General features: G+C 43.6%; 1 protein-coding gene across 1 annotated transcript; it reads left to right on the top strand.

Moving 5' to 3' along the window:
• Positions 1-284: 284 nt before the first annotated feature.
• Positions 285-16,177, top strand: LOC117082803. Its single transcript, XM_033209795.1, has 4 exons — positions 285-688; positions 1,041-1,309; positions 13,050-13,174; positions 16,025-16,177. Exons 1-4 carry the CDS (start codon positions 285-287, stop codon positions 16,175-16,177), a joined length of 951 nt encoding a protein of 316 aa, XP_033065686.1.
• The last annotated feature ends 3,163 nt before the right edge of the window (positions 16,178-19,340 follow it).

Genomic DNA, 19,340 nt, shown 5'->3' with positions numbered 1-19,340 from the left:
ATTTTTTCCAGGGATAATTCTGATACAAAAAAAAAAAAATGCATTGTCGGTAGCATGCATTGGGTGTTCAATAAATGTCACCAGTCAAGAATAATCATGAAGGAAAGACAAGAAAGTGGATGCCTTGAGGAGGCTCTGGAAAAGAGATAAGGTGAGACATTTGCTTCTTTGTATCTTGTGTTAGTTCCTTTCCAAGATGTGAATCCTCCCCGCCATATGCTCTCACCAAAAGCCCTGTTCCATGTTAGAAACAGCCCTCAAAGTTTACCTGAGCCCAAGGCCACATGGGTGGAGTTGGCAGCTGGTTGCCCTGGCCAACTCCAGGGCTTCTTGGAAAGGGGAGAGCCTCCTCATCCCACATCGCCCAAGGCCCTGAGATGGCCTCCTCTAGTGAGGGCTGTTCTCCTGGGAGGAAAGAACCGCTTGGCGAGAGAGAAGGAAGCGAGGAGTGGATTTATCAGGGGAGAGAGCTTGACGACACCGTATTCCAAGAGAAAGCAGTGGCATTAAAGGCACTGGAGGTGTTGCACGGGGAGTTGAAGACTTCTGAGGGCAGCCTTCTCCTACCCCGCAATTCTGCCTCAGCCTGGCCCTGCCCATCATCTCCGAAGGGGAGGTGGCCACGGGCTCCAGAAATAAAGAGCACGGTTCCGGCACTCTTCACTTTAAACTCCCCACTCCGGCCACGGTGAGCGGCTCCTCAACCCCCACCCGTGACTCTTTCTTCACCTCCATTCCTGTGTGACCTCAAACAAGTCCTCAGTGTCTTACCTTCGGTTTCTTCTTCTCCCCAGTGGGGCTAATAGCACCGGCTCAGAGACCATGTAGCCGAAAAGTTCCAGTCTCCCAGCACACCCCCTGGGGAATGGTGCCTCCTCCTGGAAAGTGAACCACACACACGGCTCCGCGGGAAACAGGAGACTTCCGCCTAACACACGCACGGCTCCGCGGGGAACAGGAGACTTCCGCCAAACACATGCACGGCTCCGCGGGAAACAGGAGACTTCCGCCTAACACACGCACGGCTCCGCGGGAAACAGGAGACTTCCGCCAAACACACGCACGGCTCCACGGGAAACAGGAGACTTCCGCCAAACACACGCACGGCTCCGCGGGGAACAGGAGACTTCCGCCAAACACACGCACGGCTCCGCGGGAAGCAGGAGACTTCCGCTTTACACACGCACGGCTCTGCGGGAAACAGGTGACCTCCGCCAAACAGGAGACAATGGACCTGGAATGTTCCAGCTGTGTCCCATTAGGTGCTCTGCTAACAGCTTGCTTTCTCTTCTGAGCCCTCAGTACGCTGGTAAGTATTCACTTACAGCCTATGCTCCCCAATGGACTACAAAATCCAGCAGGTGCCACGGAACTCACGGTCACTGTTCCTTCCCGGCTCCAGCACAGATGGAAGATGCCTCCTATACATTTCAAGCCGGCTAATCACAGGGGAAGAAACAGGGCGTGTTTTAACCGCTTTCTACAGGCTTCCTATGCCTTCAGTCCGTGCGTTCCTGCAGAGTCACCTCTGAAGGGGGAACCAGATCATCCAAAGCTTCTGGCTGTAATACCAGGTGGCCTTACGTAAACTGTCTCAGGGTCCTCATTTGCAAATGAAGGAGTTAAACTAGGTGGTCTCTGAAGGCTCCTTCAGTTCCCCCATGGAAAGCCACAGGCTAGGTTTTCAAAGTCACTCACTGCTCAATTATTTTGAAGCAATTGCATCCAACATCAGGGCTAGACTGTGGATAACCCACAAGACAATACAGCAGAGATATAGGAAAGGATGGATGATTTAGATATTCCCATGGTGGGAAAAATAGAAACTGAGCAAATAAGGAGACTAAAGTTCTCTACTGACGAGAAAAGATGAAATGTGGGTGATTTCCCACATTCCCAAATAAGAGGCGAGCAAACGTGGAGGTCTGTTGCCAGTGCCTCTGGGAGCCCAGCTCCTGCAGTGGGGTTCTCTCCGGATCCTTGCAGACCCCAAACAGAGAGATGATGCGGCCTGCAGACCTTGCCTGGCTGTCAGAAATTTTCCACCTGCTGAAGAGGTGGCTGGCAGCGCTCTACACTCTGCATGTGGCCTTCCTAAATTAATGAACACACTAACACATACACACATTCACACACACACTGACACACACCACTCACACATGCACCTAGACATACCCCCACACTCATATACATTCACACACACACCACTCACACCCAATTCACAGACATACTCACACTCACATACAATCACACACTCACATACACACCATTCAGCCTCACAGTCTCACATTCACACACACCACTCACACTCACACAGACATAAAAACACACTCATACACTCACAATCACACACGCACACCACTGACAGTCATACATACAAACACTCGTATACTCACAATCACACTAGCATACACGCACACCACTCAGTCATACAAACACACTCACACTCAAAATCACACTTGCATACAGGTACACCACTCACATACACTCAAATATACTCACATACACACACCACTCACACATACACACTCATACAATCACATGCACACCACTCACACACATTCACACTCACACGCTAACATTCACACAATCACACACCACTCACACTCACATACACACAATCACACACATTCACAACACTCACCCACACTCACACTCAGACACTCTCACACTCTGATGTTTGTAGACTTCTCAAACACGCTGTTGGTTTTTGAAGGGAAATAAGTTGTAGACTTTTTCATTGTTTTGCATTAAAAACCCAGTGTTCTCATCATCTTATTTAATAGTCACCAGCAGGATAGTGTCTCAAATGGAATAAGGGCAGGTGCTTTAGGCACCCTCCACAAGGGACTGTCTTCTTCATCTCAGCCTTGCCAAACACAGAGGAAATGAAGGGAGGTCCATGGTTAGTGAGCTGCAAATCGAGACATCGTGCCCCGTGCCAGGCTTTGCAAAACCTGTTAGTTCATGGGGAATGGTGGACAGTCACACAATATTCTTCACAAGTACATATGAAATATTTTCTGAAAACCTATTAGTTCATAGGGAATGGTGGACAGTCATACAATATTCTTCACAAGGACATATGAAATGTCTTCTGAAAAGTTAAGGATGAAGTTATATGAGTGTGAGTTCCAAGTCAAATGCAAAAAGCAAAGGTTTTAAAGGAAAAACATCAAAAAAAAAAAAAAAAAAAGAAATGAGAGGCCGGGCGCAGTGGCTCATGCATGGGCCTGGTGGCTCACACCTGTAATCCCAGCACTTTGGGAGGCCAAGGCGGGTGGACCACCTGAGGTCAAGAGTTCAAGACCAGCCAGGCCAACACGGTAAAACACAGTGTCTAGTAAAAATACAAAAATTAGCCAGGCATAGTGGTCCATGCCTGTAATCCCAGCTACTCGGGAAGCTGAGGTAGGAGAATCAGTTGAACTGGGAGGCAGAGGTTGCAGTGAGCTGAGATCATGCCATTGCACTACAGCCTGGGTGACAGAGAAGGCTCCATCTCAAATAAATAAGTAAATAAATAAATGAGGACAAAGTAGCATCTAGGTTAGAGAACGAGCATGAACAAAACTGTGAGATGCCACATTTTTTTTCAGGCTTCCCCCTCCCTTGTAGTTCCATCTCTTACCCTCTCTGACTTCACCCTGGTTCTTCCCAACAGTTCTGGGTTCTCCAGTGCACTTTCCAGCTGGCCTGCACCCTCCACCAGGTCAGGGGCTCACCTTCTCTATTCTTTCTTTTTTTAACTTCTTGCTAGGTGGCTTGGACACTGGCTCAGGAACTAAGCACCATCCATGTATCCCACCCAGCCCGGGAGGTGGTCCTGTCCAGGCAATGCCATTGCTGTCGTGTGAAGGGCAGGAACCATGCTGGTCTCGGCCATCATCCAATCTTTAACACCCAAGTATTTCACATATAATCATCACTCAATGTATTTTTATTTAAAATTATTTAAAAGTTCTCCAAAATTTGTGAACTTTTTGGGATATACATCTTTGCCTACTGGTTTTGGAGTTAAATTTCTATCCTCCAAAATTCCTGAGTCAAGGGTATGCATGTATGAAATTTTGAAGCATATTATTCATACACCTCCAAATTATTTGTACTAATTTACACTCCCACCCAGCGTCTGTGGAAGCCTTTCTCCTTCTTGCCTAAAAACCTTTGGGAAACAGTTATTCTTTCTTTTGTCAACTCACTCTTTTTGGCTCTCTCTGACCAAACAAAATAAATGGTATATTCCACAGAGTTTTTCCATCAAAACTTTTGGCAATTACTAACTATTGCAATAATTAAAATTCTTCTTGGATAGAAATCTCTCTTTGCTCCTGGGAGAGGATACAAAAAGAGTCAAACAAAATGGATTTTTTTGTTGTTGTTCTCAGAGGGCTCTCTAATGCATTCTCATAAATGATTAGTGGCATCATCTTGTTGGGTTACTCATCTCTTCTAGCATGGTGATGCTGGGTGATCCATAGTCCTAATTCACTACCCATAGCCAGCAGGAAAGCATCAAGAGGAACAGGACACTAGCATGATTATTTATTTCCACAGCTCTTTAAACTGAACAGTGGCTGGACACGGTGGCTCACACCTGTAATCCCAGCACTTGGGGAGGCTGAGGTAGGCGGATCATTTGAGGTCAGGAGTTCAAGACCAGCCTGGCCAACATGCTGAAACCCCATCTCTACTAAAAAATATAAAGATCAGCAAGGCGTGGTGATGGGCATCAGGAGTCCCAGCTACTCAAGAGGCTGAGGCAGGGAGAGTTGCTTGAACCTGGGAGGCAGAGGTTGCAGTGAGCCAAGATTGTGTCACCGCACTCCAGTCTGGGCAACAGAGTAAGATTCCGCCTCAAAAACAAACAAACAAACAAACAAACAAAAGTTTCATAATTTAAAATGCAAGAGACTGAGAACAAAATGGACTTTGAAGTAACTGAGTTCCTTTGAGCCAGAGGTTTTATTATAAATCAGCATTCAGCTGACCAGGGAAAGTCAGTTGTTTCAAGCAATGACTGTGATGATGCTCAATGATGTTTTTTTGTTTGTTTGTTTTTTGTTGTTATTGTTTTTTGAGACAGAATCTCTCTCTGTTCCCTAGGCTGGAGTGCAGTGGTGCCATCTCAGCTCACTGCAAACTCCGTCTCCCAGGTTCAAGTAATTCTCCTGCCTCAGCCTCCCAAGTAGCTGCGACTACAGGCGCATGCCACCACGCCTGGCTAATCTTTTGTATTTTTAGTAGAGATGAGGTTTCACCATGTTAGCCAGAATGGTCTCAATCTCCCGACCTCAGGTGATCTGCCCACCTCGACCTCCCAAAGTGCTAGGATTACAGGCGTGAGCCACTGCGCCTGGCCAGTGTTTTTATTTCCAAGATATTTTTAGTCACCTATGTTGAGGATGATGTTTTAAAAGACACTCCACAGCTCATAAGGAAATGCACACGGAATAATTATTATGAAGGGACATGCAGAATGACATAAACTCACCATTCTGCAATTCAACAGGAGCTGAATAAAATAACAAATAACGTGTCTGATTCTACCCACACTACTTGATCTTAGGTAGATCTTCTACAAAGCTGAAGAACTGCTGCACAAGAGGAAAAGAAAAACCCTGTGCATTTGGGCTTTACTAACAAGTAATAACATCTGGACTTTGCAAGCATCCGTGGAACAAATTGAATTAGGCCAGCAATTTATGGATAGTCTCCAAATTAGTCTCTGAATTTGGAGACAGTGACTATTTCAGCGTAAAAGTACCTATCTTCATTAAATTGTATTTCAGCTTAAAAGTAACATTTTCACTATCATGTCAGATACTCTAGAACACAATATGCCCAAGTCTACCTTTATCTCCATAAAGAGAACCTGGGAACTCCTAAAGGGTTGTTGAATGAACAAGTTATGGCTTGTTTTGTTAGTATGACAGTATGTGATGGGCTGTGGCTTTGACTGTCTCAGCTCTTCTTTGAAAAGGTCTCGTGGGTTTTTCCCCCAGGATACAATCAAGTGAGTCAACCATTTTATTAATCTTTGGAAAAACCGAAGATCTGATTCATGTAGCTTATGGCTTCAATCCAAAGTTAGGACGATTCTTGGTGGAAGAGCCTTGGGATAACCAGAGTTTTGGGAAGAGTCAGGGAGAAAAGGAACTCTGTATGAGAGAGTCTGTTTAGCTCTGAGGTTAAAACTCTAATCATCTGCTGCTGTGCACTACAGCCATAAATGAAGAAATGAAAAACATCATCCTAGAGGCAATATGACATCTGCTGCCAAATATTGGGAAAGGCTTCTTGATGAAGAGAAAATACATCTGTGCAAGCTGAAAAGGCAAACAGTAGCCCGTGGATTGGAGTCACTCCTGGGAAGGCAATGTGAGTAAGGTTTTCGTAACAATTAGAACTGGGACAATAAAGACTCCATCAAAGAAAAGATTCAATAAAGTTAAGTTAATGCTACTGCTTTAAGAAGTAACCCCTTATGTTATTCCGTTCTCACACTGCTAGTAAAGACATACCCAAGCATTTATCAGGGAAAGAGGTTTAACTGACTCACAGTTCAGCATGGCTAGGGAGACCTCAGAAAACTTACAATCAAGGTGGAAGAGGAAGCAAACACATCCTTCACATGGCAGCAGCAAGGAGAAGTGCTGAGCAAAGGGGGAAAGCTTCTTATAAAACCATCAGATCTCGTGAGAACTCATTCATTATCACAAGAGCAGCATGGAGGTAACTGCCCTCATGATTCAATTACTTCCACCTGGTCCCACCCTTGACATGTGGGGATTGTTACAACTCAAGATTTTGGGTGGAGACACAGAGCCAAACCATATCACCTATACATTTCAATGGCTTCGCACAATGGAATTTTCTCTCTTGCTCACATAATGGCCTGATGCTGGCATTCCTGGTCAGCTCATTCTTTCTTCCATGTGGTGACTCAAGATCCCAGGCTTTTGCATCTTGCAGCACTGGCCACCCGCTCTGGAGTCCTCTGCTTCTAACTGGTGGAAAAGAAATAAGTGGAAATTTTCAGGCCCATTCACAATAATCACTCTGCCTCTGTGCATTTCCTTATGAGCTGCCGAGTGCTTTTTTAGTCATCATCATCATCGACATAGGTGACTAAAAATCTCTTGGAAATGCAAACATCATTGAGCATCATCATAGTCATTGTTCAAAACAGCTGTCTTTCTCTGGTCAAGTGAGTGCTCTCTGGTTTTTAATAAAACCTCTTGTTAATATGAACTCAGTTACTTCAAAGCCCATTTGTTCCCAGTCTCTTGTATTTTAAGTTATGAGGATTTACTGTATGCTTTGTAGAGATCCTGGTCATGAGGTCTGTGCATATCCACTAGCAAGAGCTAATCATGTGGAAACATCTGGATCTACAGGGGTTGGGACATGTGCGAGGTGTAGTCCCAGCTGGGCTACATGAAATCTATGGTGCCTTCCAACTTTGAGAGTTGACTGATTCAACAGACACAGAATGAGCACCTACTTCATGCATGACTCATTGTGTCAGGGAATACAAACAAAATGAAAAATGCATAGAAACTATCACCTGAAAGCTTACATCTTAGAAGGGAAAGCAAGACAAACTCAATGATATTACACAACAAAATATAGGAGTTATAAAATGCTATGGGAATTTAGCAGAGAATTGAGTCACCTGAAAAGAATTCATTGGAGTTAATGTCCTCAGGATGGGCCTTGAAGGAAGGGGTAGGATTTCAATGTGTGGAGATGGGGGAAGGTCTAGAAAGCAAATAACTGGCACAGATAAAAGATGATTGGATTCCCGATAATCCAAGGAATTCCTCCAGGAATTGCTGTTAGTACTGACCCTTCATATCCTTGGGTCTCACATCCATGGATTCAACCAACCATGGATCAAAAATATTTGGAAAAAAAATTGCATCTGTACTGAACACGTAGACTTTTTTGTTGTTATTCCCTAAACAATACAGTATAACAACTATTTACATAGCACTTGCATTGTATTAGGTATTATAAGTAATCTAGAGATGATTTAAAGTATATGAGAGGGTGTACATAGGTTATACGCCAATACTGTGGCATTTTATAGCAGGCACTTGAGCATCTATAGATTTCGATATCCACGGGGGACCTGGAACTCATCCCCCAAATACCAAGGGACCACTGTAGTTTTCTTTAACTTTTATTTCAAGTTTGGGGGCACAAGTGCAGGTTTGTTACATAGGTAAACTCGTGTCATGGGGGATTGTTGTACATATTATTTTGTCACCCAGCTACTAAGCCCAGTACCCAATAGTTATCTTTTCTGCTCCTCTCCCACCTCCCACCCTCCCCCATCAAGTAGACCTCAGTGTCTGTTGTTCCCTTCTTTTTGTTCATGAGTTCTCATCATTTAGCTCCCACTTATAAATGAGAACATGTGGTATTTGGTTTTCTGTTCCCACATTAGTTTGCTAAGGATAATGGCCTCCAGCTCCATACATGTTCATGCAAAAGACATGATCCTGTTCTTTTTTATGGTTGCATAGTATTCCATGGTGTATATGTACCATATTTTCTTTATCCAATCTGTCATTGATGAGCATTTAGGTTGTTTCCAAGTCTTTGCTATTGTGAATAGTATTGCAATGAACATAAGTGTGCATGTGTCTCTATGGTAGAATGATTTATATTCCTCTGTGTATATAGCCAGTAATGGGATTTCTGGTTGAATGGTATTTCTGTTTTCAATTATTTGAGGAATTGCCACACTTCTTTTCACAATGGTTGAACTAATTTACACTCCCACCAACAGTGTATAAGTATTCATTTTTCTCCACAACCTCACCAATATCTGTTATTTTTTGACTTTTTAAAATAGCCATTCTGACTGCTGTGAGATGGTAGCTCATTGTAGTTTTGATTTGCATTTCTCTAATGATCAGTGTGATATTCAGACTTTTTACATATGGTTGTTGGCCACATTTGTCTGTTCATGTCTTTTACCTACTTTTTAATGGGGTTGCTTCTGTCTTGTAATTTTTTTTTTTTTAGTTCCTTTTAGATGCTGGATATTAGACCTTCGTCAGAGGCGTGGTTTGCAAACATTTTCTCCCATTCTGTAGGTTATCTGTTTACTCTGTTGACAGCTTCTTTTGCTGTGCTCTTTGTTTTTTATAAGCCTATCTTAATATACTTTCTTAGTATAAATGAGTAAATGCCTTAATCAATATTAGCATAGAGAACACTCAATAAATGGTAGCCACTAGTAACTTTAGGTGAAGAAGTATTTAAAATTAATGATTTGCTTGTTGATTTCACATGTGCATAATGTAATCATACCTGGGGACCATTAAGCTCTCTTAAATCCTCTTGATATCCAGGAAAAAGACATTTATATACCCACACTAACTCAGTGTAGATGTGTTAACAAAAAAAAAAAGAAAAAGAAAAAAGTGAATTTCCCTCCAAATACTATAAATGGAGCCATTGCTTCCCCTGAATTACTGGAAGAGTCAGCCTGATTCTTGGCCTGGTTGTGTTACTAGAGACCAGACGCCAGAGTCCCAGAATAGGTCACTTGGCCTTGATATACCTTGTTCATTCCCTTGAAAAATGGAAATCACAGCCAGCATCACCTACGACAGGATGAGATAATGTCTGTAAGGCATACTCTACTCCCTGCTAGACCCTCCCCAGCCCCGTGCCCGCTGACAATGATAAACAAATATTTCAAACCTATCTGAGTTCACTGGTGCAGGTTAAATCTGAAAGGAAGCTTCACAGGTATTTTTCTTATTTAATTCATCTGGTGTCAGCTCAAGGTTCCACACTGTCCTTTATAGATGGATTCACCCTATAGATTTGGGGGATCGCTGAGCTTGCTCTGTGCTTTCTGGTCTTCCCGTAATCTCTCAGTGGCTTTAAATCGTTAGCTGATCTTGACAATTAAGGATAAGGGAAAAATTTCAAAGCCTCGTAAACACCCACCCAAGAAAAAACCACAGGAAGTTAGAATGAAATGTTCATTTTCAGGCTAACCAGGAATTTTCAGTGCCAGGCAGAGAATTAACAAGCAATCAATCAGCCAGAGTTGGAACACATTATTTGCAAACCAATTTGAATTTGATGAGGCTGGGTGGATAATTTTGAATGAAATTGGACCTGAATATTTCTAGAACTTAAATGTTTCAGTGAGTGTGGCTGCTTAGATATTTATGAAAAAAAATATGGGACCTAGGTCTTCCTGTTACAATCCATGACTATCTGAAATATGCAATGGGCTAAAGAGTGAAGGAGAAAAGTGTCAGAAGGGAGAAATAGATTTTTATTTCATAATAACATAGAACAAAATGAAGGTTGGTAGACCTATGGTCAAAATTAGGAGACAGAGATAATCACAAAATGTGTGTGAAGCCCTCAGTTAATGCCAGGTTTTAGTAATAGTACCAAGCTCCAGGAAAAATGGCTCACTTATTTTTCTCCCTGCTCATAAAACCTCACAGGTGGAAGAAGTGAGCGGAAAGAGCAGAGCCTATTGGAAAAATAAATTACATTTTAATTATGTATTTTATATATAGCAAATGCATGCAAAAATATACCTGCATGTTTATTGCTATATAAACACACAATATAAAAATAATATAAATATATAAAACTATAAATACAATCTATACATATATCTATGTATATTATCTGTGTTTGATAAATTTAATTTAAATATGTATTCTATATGTAAAATATTTATATCTGTGTGTGTGTTTGTATTTTTAAGGAACATAAATGAGTCACAAGAGGAGTTTGATGTCTAATTTAGCCATTTGTTTGCAAAAATGTTGCATGATCAATGTCAAGTATCTTCTAGTAGAGGCCAATGCTACTTTACAAAATCGTAACTCATTCCATCTGAGCCCCCTTTGGATTTCCCTCTGAGAGGACAGAGGCTGGCCCTTAGTGCCTCTTCTCTAGTGATTCCAGTCAAGGCTGCGGGATGGTGGGAAGGTCTTCCCAAGCCTTAAAGCAAGGAACAGACGTGGAGAATACATTATCTGTGTATTGATTTGTAATACATAAGGCTTCTGAAGTTAGAATAAGACAGTAAATGCAGATTCTTTTTTTTTTTTTGAGACAGAGTCTCACTCTGTCGCCCGGGCTGGAGTGCAGTGGCGCGATCTCAGCTCACTGTAAGCTCCGCCTCCCGGGTTTACGCCATTCTCCTGCCTCAGCCTTCCGAGTAGCTGGGACTACAGGCGCCCGAGGCCACGCCCGGCTAATTTTTTGTATTTTTAGTAGAGACGGGGTTTCACCGTGTTAGCCAGGCTGGTCTCGATCTCCTGACCTCGTGATCCACCCGCCTCGGCCTCCCAAAGTGCTGGGATTACAGGCGTGAGCCACCGCGCCCGGCCGCAGATTCTTAATGGAATTCCCAAAATACGTTATGAAGAGCATTTCCTGAAAGCAGCGCAAATTCGAGTTCAGGTAGCTTCCACATCCATGAATTCTTTCTGTTCATGTTTGCAGTAGAAAGAGTGGCTTGGGTTTTTCCAAAGCTGCATGATGCTGGTTCACGTTCCAAGCAATGTGAAAGACTTGTTTTAAGGAGGGAGAGAAATGGCTCAGGCTTGGGAGGCCTGGTCTCCTTCACTCCCTTAAGATCTTCTCACTCAGCACATTTTCCACTTCCTGAGGGCGATTTCAGTGTTCCAGGAAAACTCCACCCAGCCAAATACTGAACCACCAAGTCACATCCCACACATGGCATAAAACCACCATGCATACATTACAAAGAAGTAGCCTAACCAAATAAATAACCCAAGTGAATAAAAATCCCCCAGTCATCAGGCCTCCTGTGATTGTTAATTTTATATGTCAGCCTGCCTGGGCCATGGTGACCAGATACGTGGATGTTTCTATGAAGGCGTTTTGGGGGGAAATTAAGTTACGTCAATGGACCTTGAGTTAAGCAGATTGGCCTCATAATGTAGGTGTGCCTCACCCAATCAGTTGAAGGCCTGGATAGAACACAAAGACGGACTTCCCATGAGCAGGGGGGATCCTGTAGCAGTCAGCTTAGGACTGGGACAGCAACACTTTCTCTCTTTACATATATTTCTATGTAACAAGAATGGGTGCATAGGCACAAGGAAAAGTTATACAATGATGCCTGCTACAACACTGTAAGAGCAAAACCATAAATACAAACATGCTTCAATAGGTGATTTGTTAATACATTTGGTTCATCAGTAGAATGGATTAATTGCAGCCATTAGAAAGGACAGTGGCCATTGATATGGTTGGGCTGTGTCCCTGACCAAATCTCATGTTGAACTGTAATAATCCCCATCTGTCAATAGCAGGGCCAGATGGAGAAAACTGAATCATTTGGGCAGTTTCTCCCATACAGTTCTCGTGGTGGTGAGTAAGTCTCTTGAGATCTAATAGTTTTATAAATAGCAGTTCCCTTTGCAAGCTCTCTTGCCTGCTGCCATGTAAGACATGCTTTTGCTACTCCTCTTCCTTCTGCCGTGATTGTGGGGCCTCCCCAGTCATGTGAAACTGAGTCCATTAAACCTCTTTTTCTTTATAAATTGCCCAGTTTTGGGTATGTCTTCATCAGCAGCATGAAAACGAACACAGCCATCTCTATATATTGACATGGAAAAGCAGTCATCATATATCGTTAAGTTAAAAAAATTAGGAGTCAGATGCCTCTATATGGGTGAAATGTATTTATATGTCATTTTTTGTCTCTAAGTAGGTGAGAGTTGTGATTTTTTTAATGTTTGTCTTTTTGTTTACACTTTCTAACTTTTTGTTAATAAATATGCATCACTCTCATAATTTAAAAAGTTAATAAACTTCCTTTATATTAAATGTTAAATAAAAACAAACAAAATCAGCATGGGTTTAATGGAAACAAGGATCCAGCTAGGCTGGGAACTCCACCTGCCAAGCCTCTGCCGGGAACGTGAGGTCGGCAGCTGAGGCACATTGGGGAAGGTTGAGGCTCCTCACCCTATTTTTGTATCTTCCTTCTCTCTCTTCCTATACTTATTCCCTTTCAGGTGCCAGGAGCTCCCCTGTCTCAAGGTTTCCACTGATTCGAAGAAAAGTACCTTCATGCACACCGAATGGTCTTGAAGCAACTTGGATGGAGCTGGAGACCATTATTTTAAGTGAAATAACTCAGGTATGGAAAACCACATATTGTATGTTCTCACTCATAAGTGGGAGCTAAGCTACGAGGATGCAAAGGCATAAGAATGATATAATGGACTTTGGAGACTGAGGGGGACAGGTGGGAGGGGGATGAGGGATAAAAGACTACAAATTGGGTACAATGTATACTGCTCAGGTGACAGGTGCACCAAAATCTCAGAAATCACCACTAAAAAAACTTATCCAGGGCCTGGTGTAGTGTCTCATACCTGAAATCCCAGGGCTTTGGGAGACTGAGGTAGGGGGATTGCTTGAGGCCATGAGTTCAAAACCAGCCTGTGCAACATGGAAAGATCCTGTCTCTACTAAAAAAAAAATTTTTTTAAATAGCCCAGCATAGTGGCGTACACCTGTAGTCCCAGATGCTCAGGAGGCCGAAGTGGGAGGATCACTTGAGCCTAGGAATTACAGGCTGCACTGAGCTCCATTGCACCACTGCACTCCATGCACCACTGCACTCCATTCTGGGTGACAGAGTAAGACCCTGCCTCTACATAATAATAATTATAATTATAATTATAATAATAGAATTTATCCATGTAGCCAAAAACCACTCATACCCCAAAAACTATTGAAATAAAGAAGAAAAAAAGTAACATAAATGGAAATAAAATAATATAAAAACAAAACAGATATAAAAATAAAGCTATGTGAAATCAAAAAAATAAATTACAAAGTAAAACAATGTATACTTGTTAAACTTATTCTGCAGTAAAGTCATTTCAATGACAACTAATTGTTTGAATCACAAATAGTGTTAATATACACTTCCTGTGCTATCACAGTTAAAGTGAGTGAGATCTTCATCCCCCACTCTCCACTGAAAAAAAGAATCCCTAGGGCAGAGCAACTGGGGAAAGAGCACCCCACTCTGCAGGCCCCACTGGGATAAGCCTCTGTTCCCTAATGTGTTAGGTGGATCTAGGATCCACCATTCATTCACTCTATGTGATGTCTTGGTTCCCTCGGGCTTCTGTAACGAAACACCGTAACTGAGCAGCTTATAAACAACAGACATCTAATTCTCATGGTAATGGAAGCTGGAAGTTCAAGATCCAGGTGTCAGCAGATTCGGTGATTGGTGAGGACCTGGTTCCTGGTTCATAAACAGCCATCTTCTCGCTGTGTCCTCACATGGCAGAAGAGGTAACAGAGTTGTCTGGGGTCTCTTCTATGAGGGCACTAATTCCATTCGTGGGGGCTCCATCCTCATGATGCAATTACCACCCAAAGACCTCACCTCCTAATATGATCACCTTCGGGGTGAGGAGTTCAACATAGGAATTTGGAGGGAGACACAAACATTCAGACCAGAGTCCAGGAACTTCTGAGAGCACACACAGAACCACATTGGAAAGGGCCACTACCCAGCTCCTTGGACATCCAAAGAAATCTCACCATGATGTCTCAGTGGGAGCATCAGGTTTTATGGCATTCATTTCTTTCAGAATCATTGATCTTTCATCTTTTCATGATACCAGAGGTCTATAATTAAATCCCAATAAACTTTCTTTTCAAGTGAAAGTTTCAACATTGCCACCTCTCAAAATCCAAATTAAGTTTTTACCAGTTTTTCTTTCCTAACAAGGAGCAGACCCATTCCTGGCAAGTGACACCATATGGAATATCAAGGTGTCTATATCTTCTTATGGTGCAAATTCCTAAACCCTCAGTGTTTGCTTGCCCAGGGAAATGCAGCCTTTTAAGAGTTAACTCCTGCCTGTGACTCTTCCAGAGAATTCTAAAGCATCCTTGACCACGTGCAGTGGCTTACACCTGTAATGCCAGCACTTTGGGAGGCGGAAGCAGGCAGATCACTTGAGGTCAGGAGTTCAAGACCAGCCTAGCCAACATGGCAAAACTCCATCTCTACTAAAAATACAAAAATTAGCCAGGCATGGTGGTGGATGCCTGTAATCCCAGCTACTCAGGAGGTTGAGGTAGGAGAATCGCTTGAACCCAGGAGGTGAGGTTGCAGTGAGCCAAGATCAGGTAGATCAAGACTCTGAAAGAAAGAAAGAAAGAAAAAAAGAGAGAGAGAGAGAAAGAAAGAAAAGAAAGAAAGAAAGGAAGGAAGGAAGGAGGAAGGGAGGGAAGGAAACAAAGGAAGGAAGGAAGGAGGAAGGAAGGAAGGAAAGAAAGAAAAAGAAAGAAAGAAAGAGAAAGAAAGAAAAGAAAGAGAGAAAGAAAGAAAGCAGGAAGGAAGGAAGGAAGGGAAAGCAGGAAGGAAGGAAGGGAAAGAAGGAAAAAAGGAAGGAAGGAAGGAAAGAAAAGAAAGAAACAAAAGAAAGAGAAAGGAAGGAAGGGAAAGAAGGAAGGAAGGAAGGAAAGAAAGAAAGAAAGAAAGAAACAAAAGAAAAGAAAGAGAAAGAAAGCAGGAAGGAAGGAAGGAAGGGAAAGAAGGAAGGAAGGAAGGAAAGCAAAAAGGAAGGAAGGAAGAAAGGAGGGAAGGAGGGAGGGAGGGAGGCGGGGAGGGAAGGAAGGAAGGAAGGAAGGGAAAGAAAGAAAAAAAGAAATTTTAAAACATCCAGGGAACAAACAGCTTCCCCTTACAGGTTAAATCCCAGATTTTCTTTTACCAGGTCTTGCGCTTTGTGGTGCAGAGGTAGAACATAAAGTCATCAGGGAGAAATCGCAAAGTCAGCAAGTGGTATCAACCTCCCCTTTCTCCCTTTCTAAACTTCATGGCAGCCCCTCCCAATGTAGCATTTTCCTACCTTTTCTCTATCTTTCATTGTCAATACCTGTGCTCAGAGCAAAAACAGATTAATCAGTCATTTATAGCATGATAAGTATAAATGCAAAGTATTACCTCCATCAGAGCATCTGCCTGCTGCAGTTCATCACGGATGGTGACGAGGAGCCCTTCATCACTTCTGAAGACCCCACCCCATGTTCTTCTGGAAGGATGGGAGCCCCACACCGCTATTCTCTCGTCTCTGAAGAAGGACCTCAGTTTACATTCAAGAGGTAAGAGAGGAAAAACATGGATTTCAATATGAAACTTGTGACTAATGGTTTTTGTAACCACAGTTTTCCTGATATTAGTCACGGTGTCTGAATCATATTTCCATGGGAATCCAAGTCAGCTGATTCTTGTAGGCTATGTTTTTATTTTATAGCTAGTTGTTATAATTGCATTGCATAAGCAAAAAGGAATAACCAGAGAAGGTGGATCGTGAACGTGAAGAAAAATCCCATTTTATGCTCTAAAACATCAGCAGAAGCTCTGATTCTCCCTTGAGTTTCCCATTTTTAACACAAATGTTCTTTTGAATGTGAAGCCAGATGTGCAGAGAGAGATTACACGGTATACTGAATAACACTTTAAGGAGTCATTATGTATTAGCTGAGAGTTGGAGCTTGGGAAGGGCAGGCACCATGGCTTCTATGTGCCCCCTTGCCAGCAAGGTGGCAGCACCAAGTGGACTGGAGGAAATGTGGCACTAAAGGCTTTCCCATTTCCACATGAGAAGCTGAGAAACACAAAGCCATCATAATCCATCAGGACCCTAAGAAGCAACCAGGACTCCTCAAGCTTCAGGGAGATCCCGGGGAAACTGTAGTTGGCACTGATATTGTTTGGCTATGTGTCCCCACCCAAATCTTATCTTAAATTGTAACCCCCACATGTGGAGGGAGAGGCCTGGTGGGAGGTGATCAGATCATAGGCGTGGTTTCCTCCATGCTGTTCTCACGATAATGAGGGAGTTCTCAGGCGATCTAATGGTTTAAAAGTAGCAGTTTCCCCTAAACTCTCTCTCTCCTGATGCCTTGTGAAGAAGGTGCCTGCCTCCCCTTCACCTTCTGCCATGATTGTAAGTTTCCTGAGGCCTCCCCAGTCATGCAGAACGGTGGGTCAATTAAACCTCTATTCCTTATAGATTACCCAGTCTTGGGCATTTCTTTATAGCAGTGTGAGAATGGACTAATACAGGCACCACTATCTAAAGAGCAAGAAATGCTTTGGAAACAGGGTCACCTCTTCTATGATATTAGCACATATGGTTGACCTTCTGTGTATACTGAAATTGAATTTAATTAAGTTGCCCATTTTCAAGAGTTTTCTGGGCTGACTTGGCCACCTATATTTCAAAAGGAGGTAGAAAATGAACCAGACTTTGGATAGATTTTTCAGGGTGCAAGGAAATTTCATTCAAGCACTAAGTACTATTATCCACAGAGGCACTTTGAGGCTGCCTTGAAGTGGGAGAGACTGAGCACGTAATGCTCTGGCCACGGTCTCTTTCCTTGGAGCCCACACCCAGCATCAACCAGAAGCACCCTGTTGTTAGACATGCTGAAATTGTAGTACATTTTTTGTTTGAATCAGAACTGCTGAAACTTTGAAAGCCACCAGCCTATAGCAACCCTAGATATTTCCTTTGCAGTTCTATGTTTATCCATTTTCATGTGCTGTTCACCTCCCAGCTTCTCCTGATGCCATTGTAAGGGATGAACATGGGGAAAGAAAGGATAGCATCATGGGGAGATGTTTTGGTTGAATTGTGTCCTCTCCCCAAAAAAAGTTATGTTGGGGTCATGACCCATTCAAAAGTAGAACTTATTTGGAGATGGAGTCTTTACATAGACAATCAGGTTTACGTGAGGTCACTGGTGGGCCCTAAACCAGTGTGAGTGATGCCCTTATGCAAAGGAGAAACCTGGCCAGGCACAGTGGCTCATGCCTGTAATCCCAGCACTGTGGGAGGCTGAGGTGGGTGGATCACAAGGTCAGGTGTTCGAGACCAGCCTGGCCAACATGGTGAAACCCCATCTGTACTAAAAATACAAAAATTAGCTGGGCATGTTGGCACATGCCTGTAATCCCAGCTACTCAGGAGGCTGAGGCAAAAGAATTGCTTGAACCTGGGAGGCGGAGGTTACAGTGAGCCAAGATCGCACCACTGCACTTCAGCCTGGTGACAGAGCTAAACTCCGTCTCAAAAAAAAAAAAAAAAAGGCGGGGGGGCGGGTAGTTGTGGAAATCTGGTCACTGATGCACACGCAGGGAGAATATCACGTGAACAAGAAGGCAGAGAGTGAAGTGATGTGTCTGCAAGCCAAGGACCTTCCAGGATGCTGGTAGCCACCGTGAACTGTTCCTAGAATAGACCCTGGTGGCCGCTGACAATGGTAGCCATGGAAGAGAGATCTGAAACGGATCCTCCCTCAGAGCCCAGGAAAGGAAGCACCTTTATCTTAGACTTCTGGCCTCTAGAACGATGAGATGATGAAGTTCTGTGGCTGAAGCCCCCAGTCCGTGGTACTCCGTCACAGCAACCTGAGCAAATTACTATAGGGCCAAAGGCAGGAAAGACATTTGTGTCCATTTATTACAGAGTTATCTCTCGAGCTGGGCCATGTAAAAAGTGATGCTAACCAAAAAGTGAAGTTTGAGTTTTTCTTTAATATAAAAACAATTCCCCAAGTAGGCTAAGTGAACCTGTCTACCAGGGTCCACCAGGATCGCACAGTGGAGCCACACCCATGAGCAACAAACAAGGCGGCCATGTTCCCATGAGGCCAAACCCCTGCTGCCCTCACCAGCCTGCTTGGCTTGGACATTGCCGGGCAGTAATGACGCATACTCTCAATGGCGCTAGGCCAGCACTGTCCCCACTGTCCTCACCAGATTCTCCAGGAGCTCTGGTTTTGACATCAGCACCTGTCTTAGAAGAGTACTGAATTCTTCCCTGCAGAGGAATCTGGAAAGACTCACCCCCCCACCTTAATGGATGGCCTTAAAAACCCTTTGAGGTGGTAACTCTGCCTCCTTTCCGGCGCTTTTCTCACCTCTTCCGGGTCTCATTCCATGTTTCCCCTGCAGTGCCTGCTGCATCTCTCCTACTTCCTGACCTTTTTGCTGGTGGCTTCTCTCTCCTGGCACCCCCTTTTCCCTCCTCCCTGCCACCCATCTTGCTAAGTGCTGCTTGTCATCTGCGTCTCAGATGTCTCCTCGAGGAAGCTCCTCTGACCATCCAAGATGCGCTGAGGTCTCCCTTCCATGAGCCCCCCTGCCACCCTGTTCTGGCGGCCCAAAAAAGCGCTTGTCCTACAGTATGGAGAGTGCCTGTCTGCCCTCTGGACCCCATGCATCTTGGCATAGGACCCATGTCTGGCTCACTGTGGGTCCC

This window comes from Trachypithecus francoisi, unplaced genomic scaffold, assembly GCF_009764315.1.
Source record: "Trachypithecus francoisi isolate TF-2019V2 unplaced genomic scaffold, Tfra_2.0 Lachesis_group9, whole genome shotgun sequence".
In the NCBI taxonomy this organism is placed as follows: Eukaryota; Metazoa; Chordata; class Mammalia; order Primates; family Cercopithecidae; genus Trachypithecus; species Trachypithecus francoisi.
This window is presented reverse-complemented; position numbering and strand designations above follow the sequence as displayed.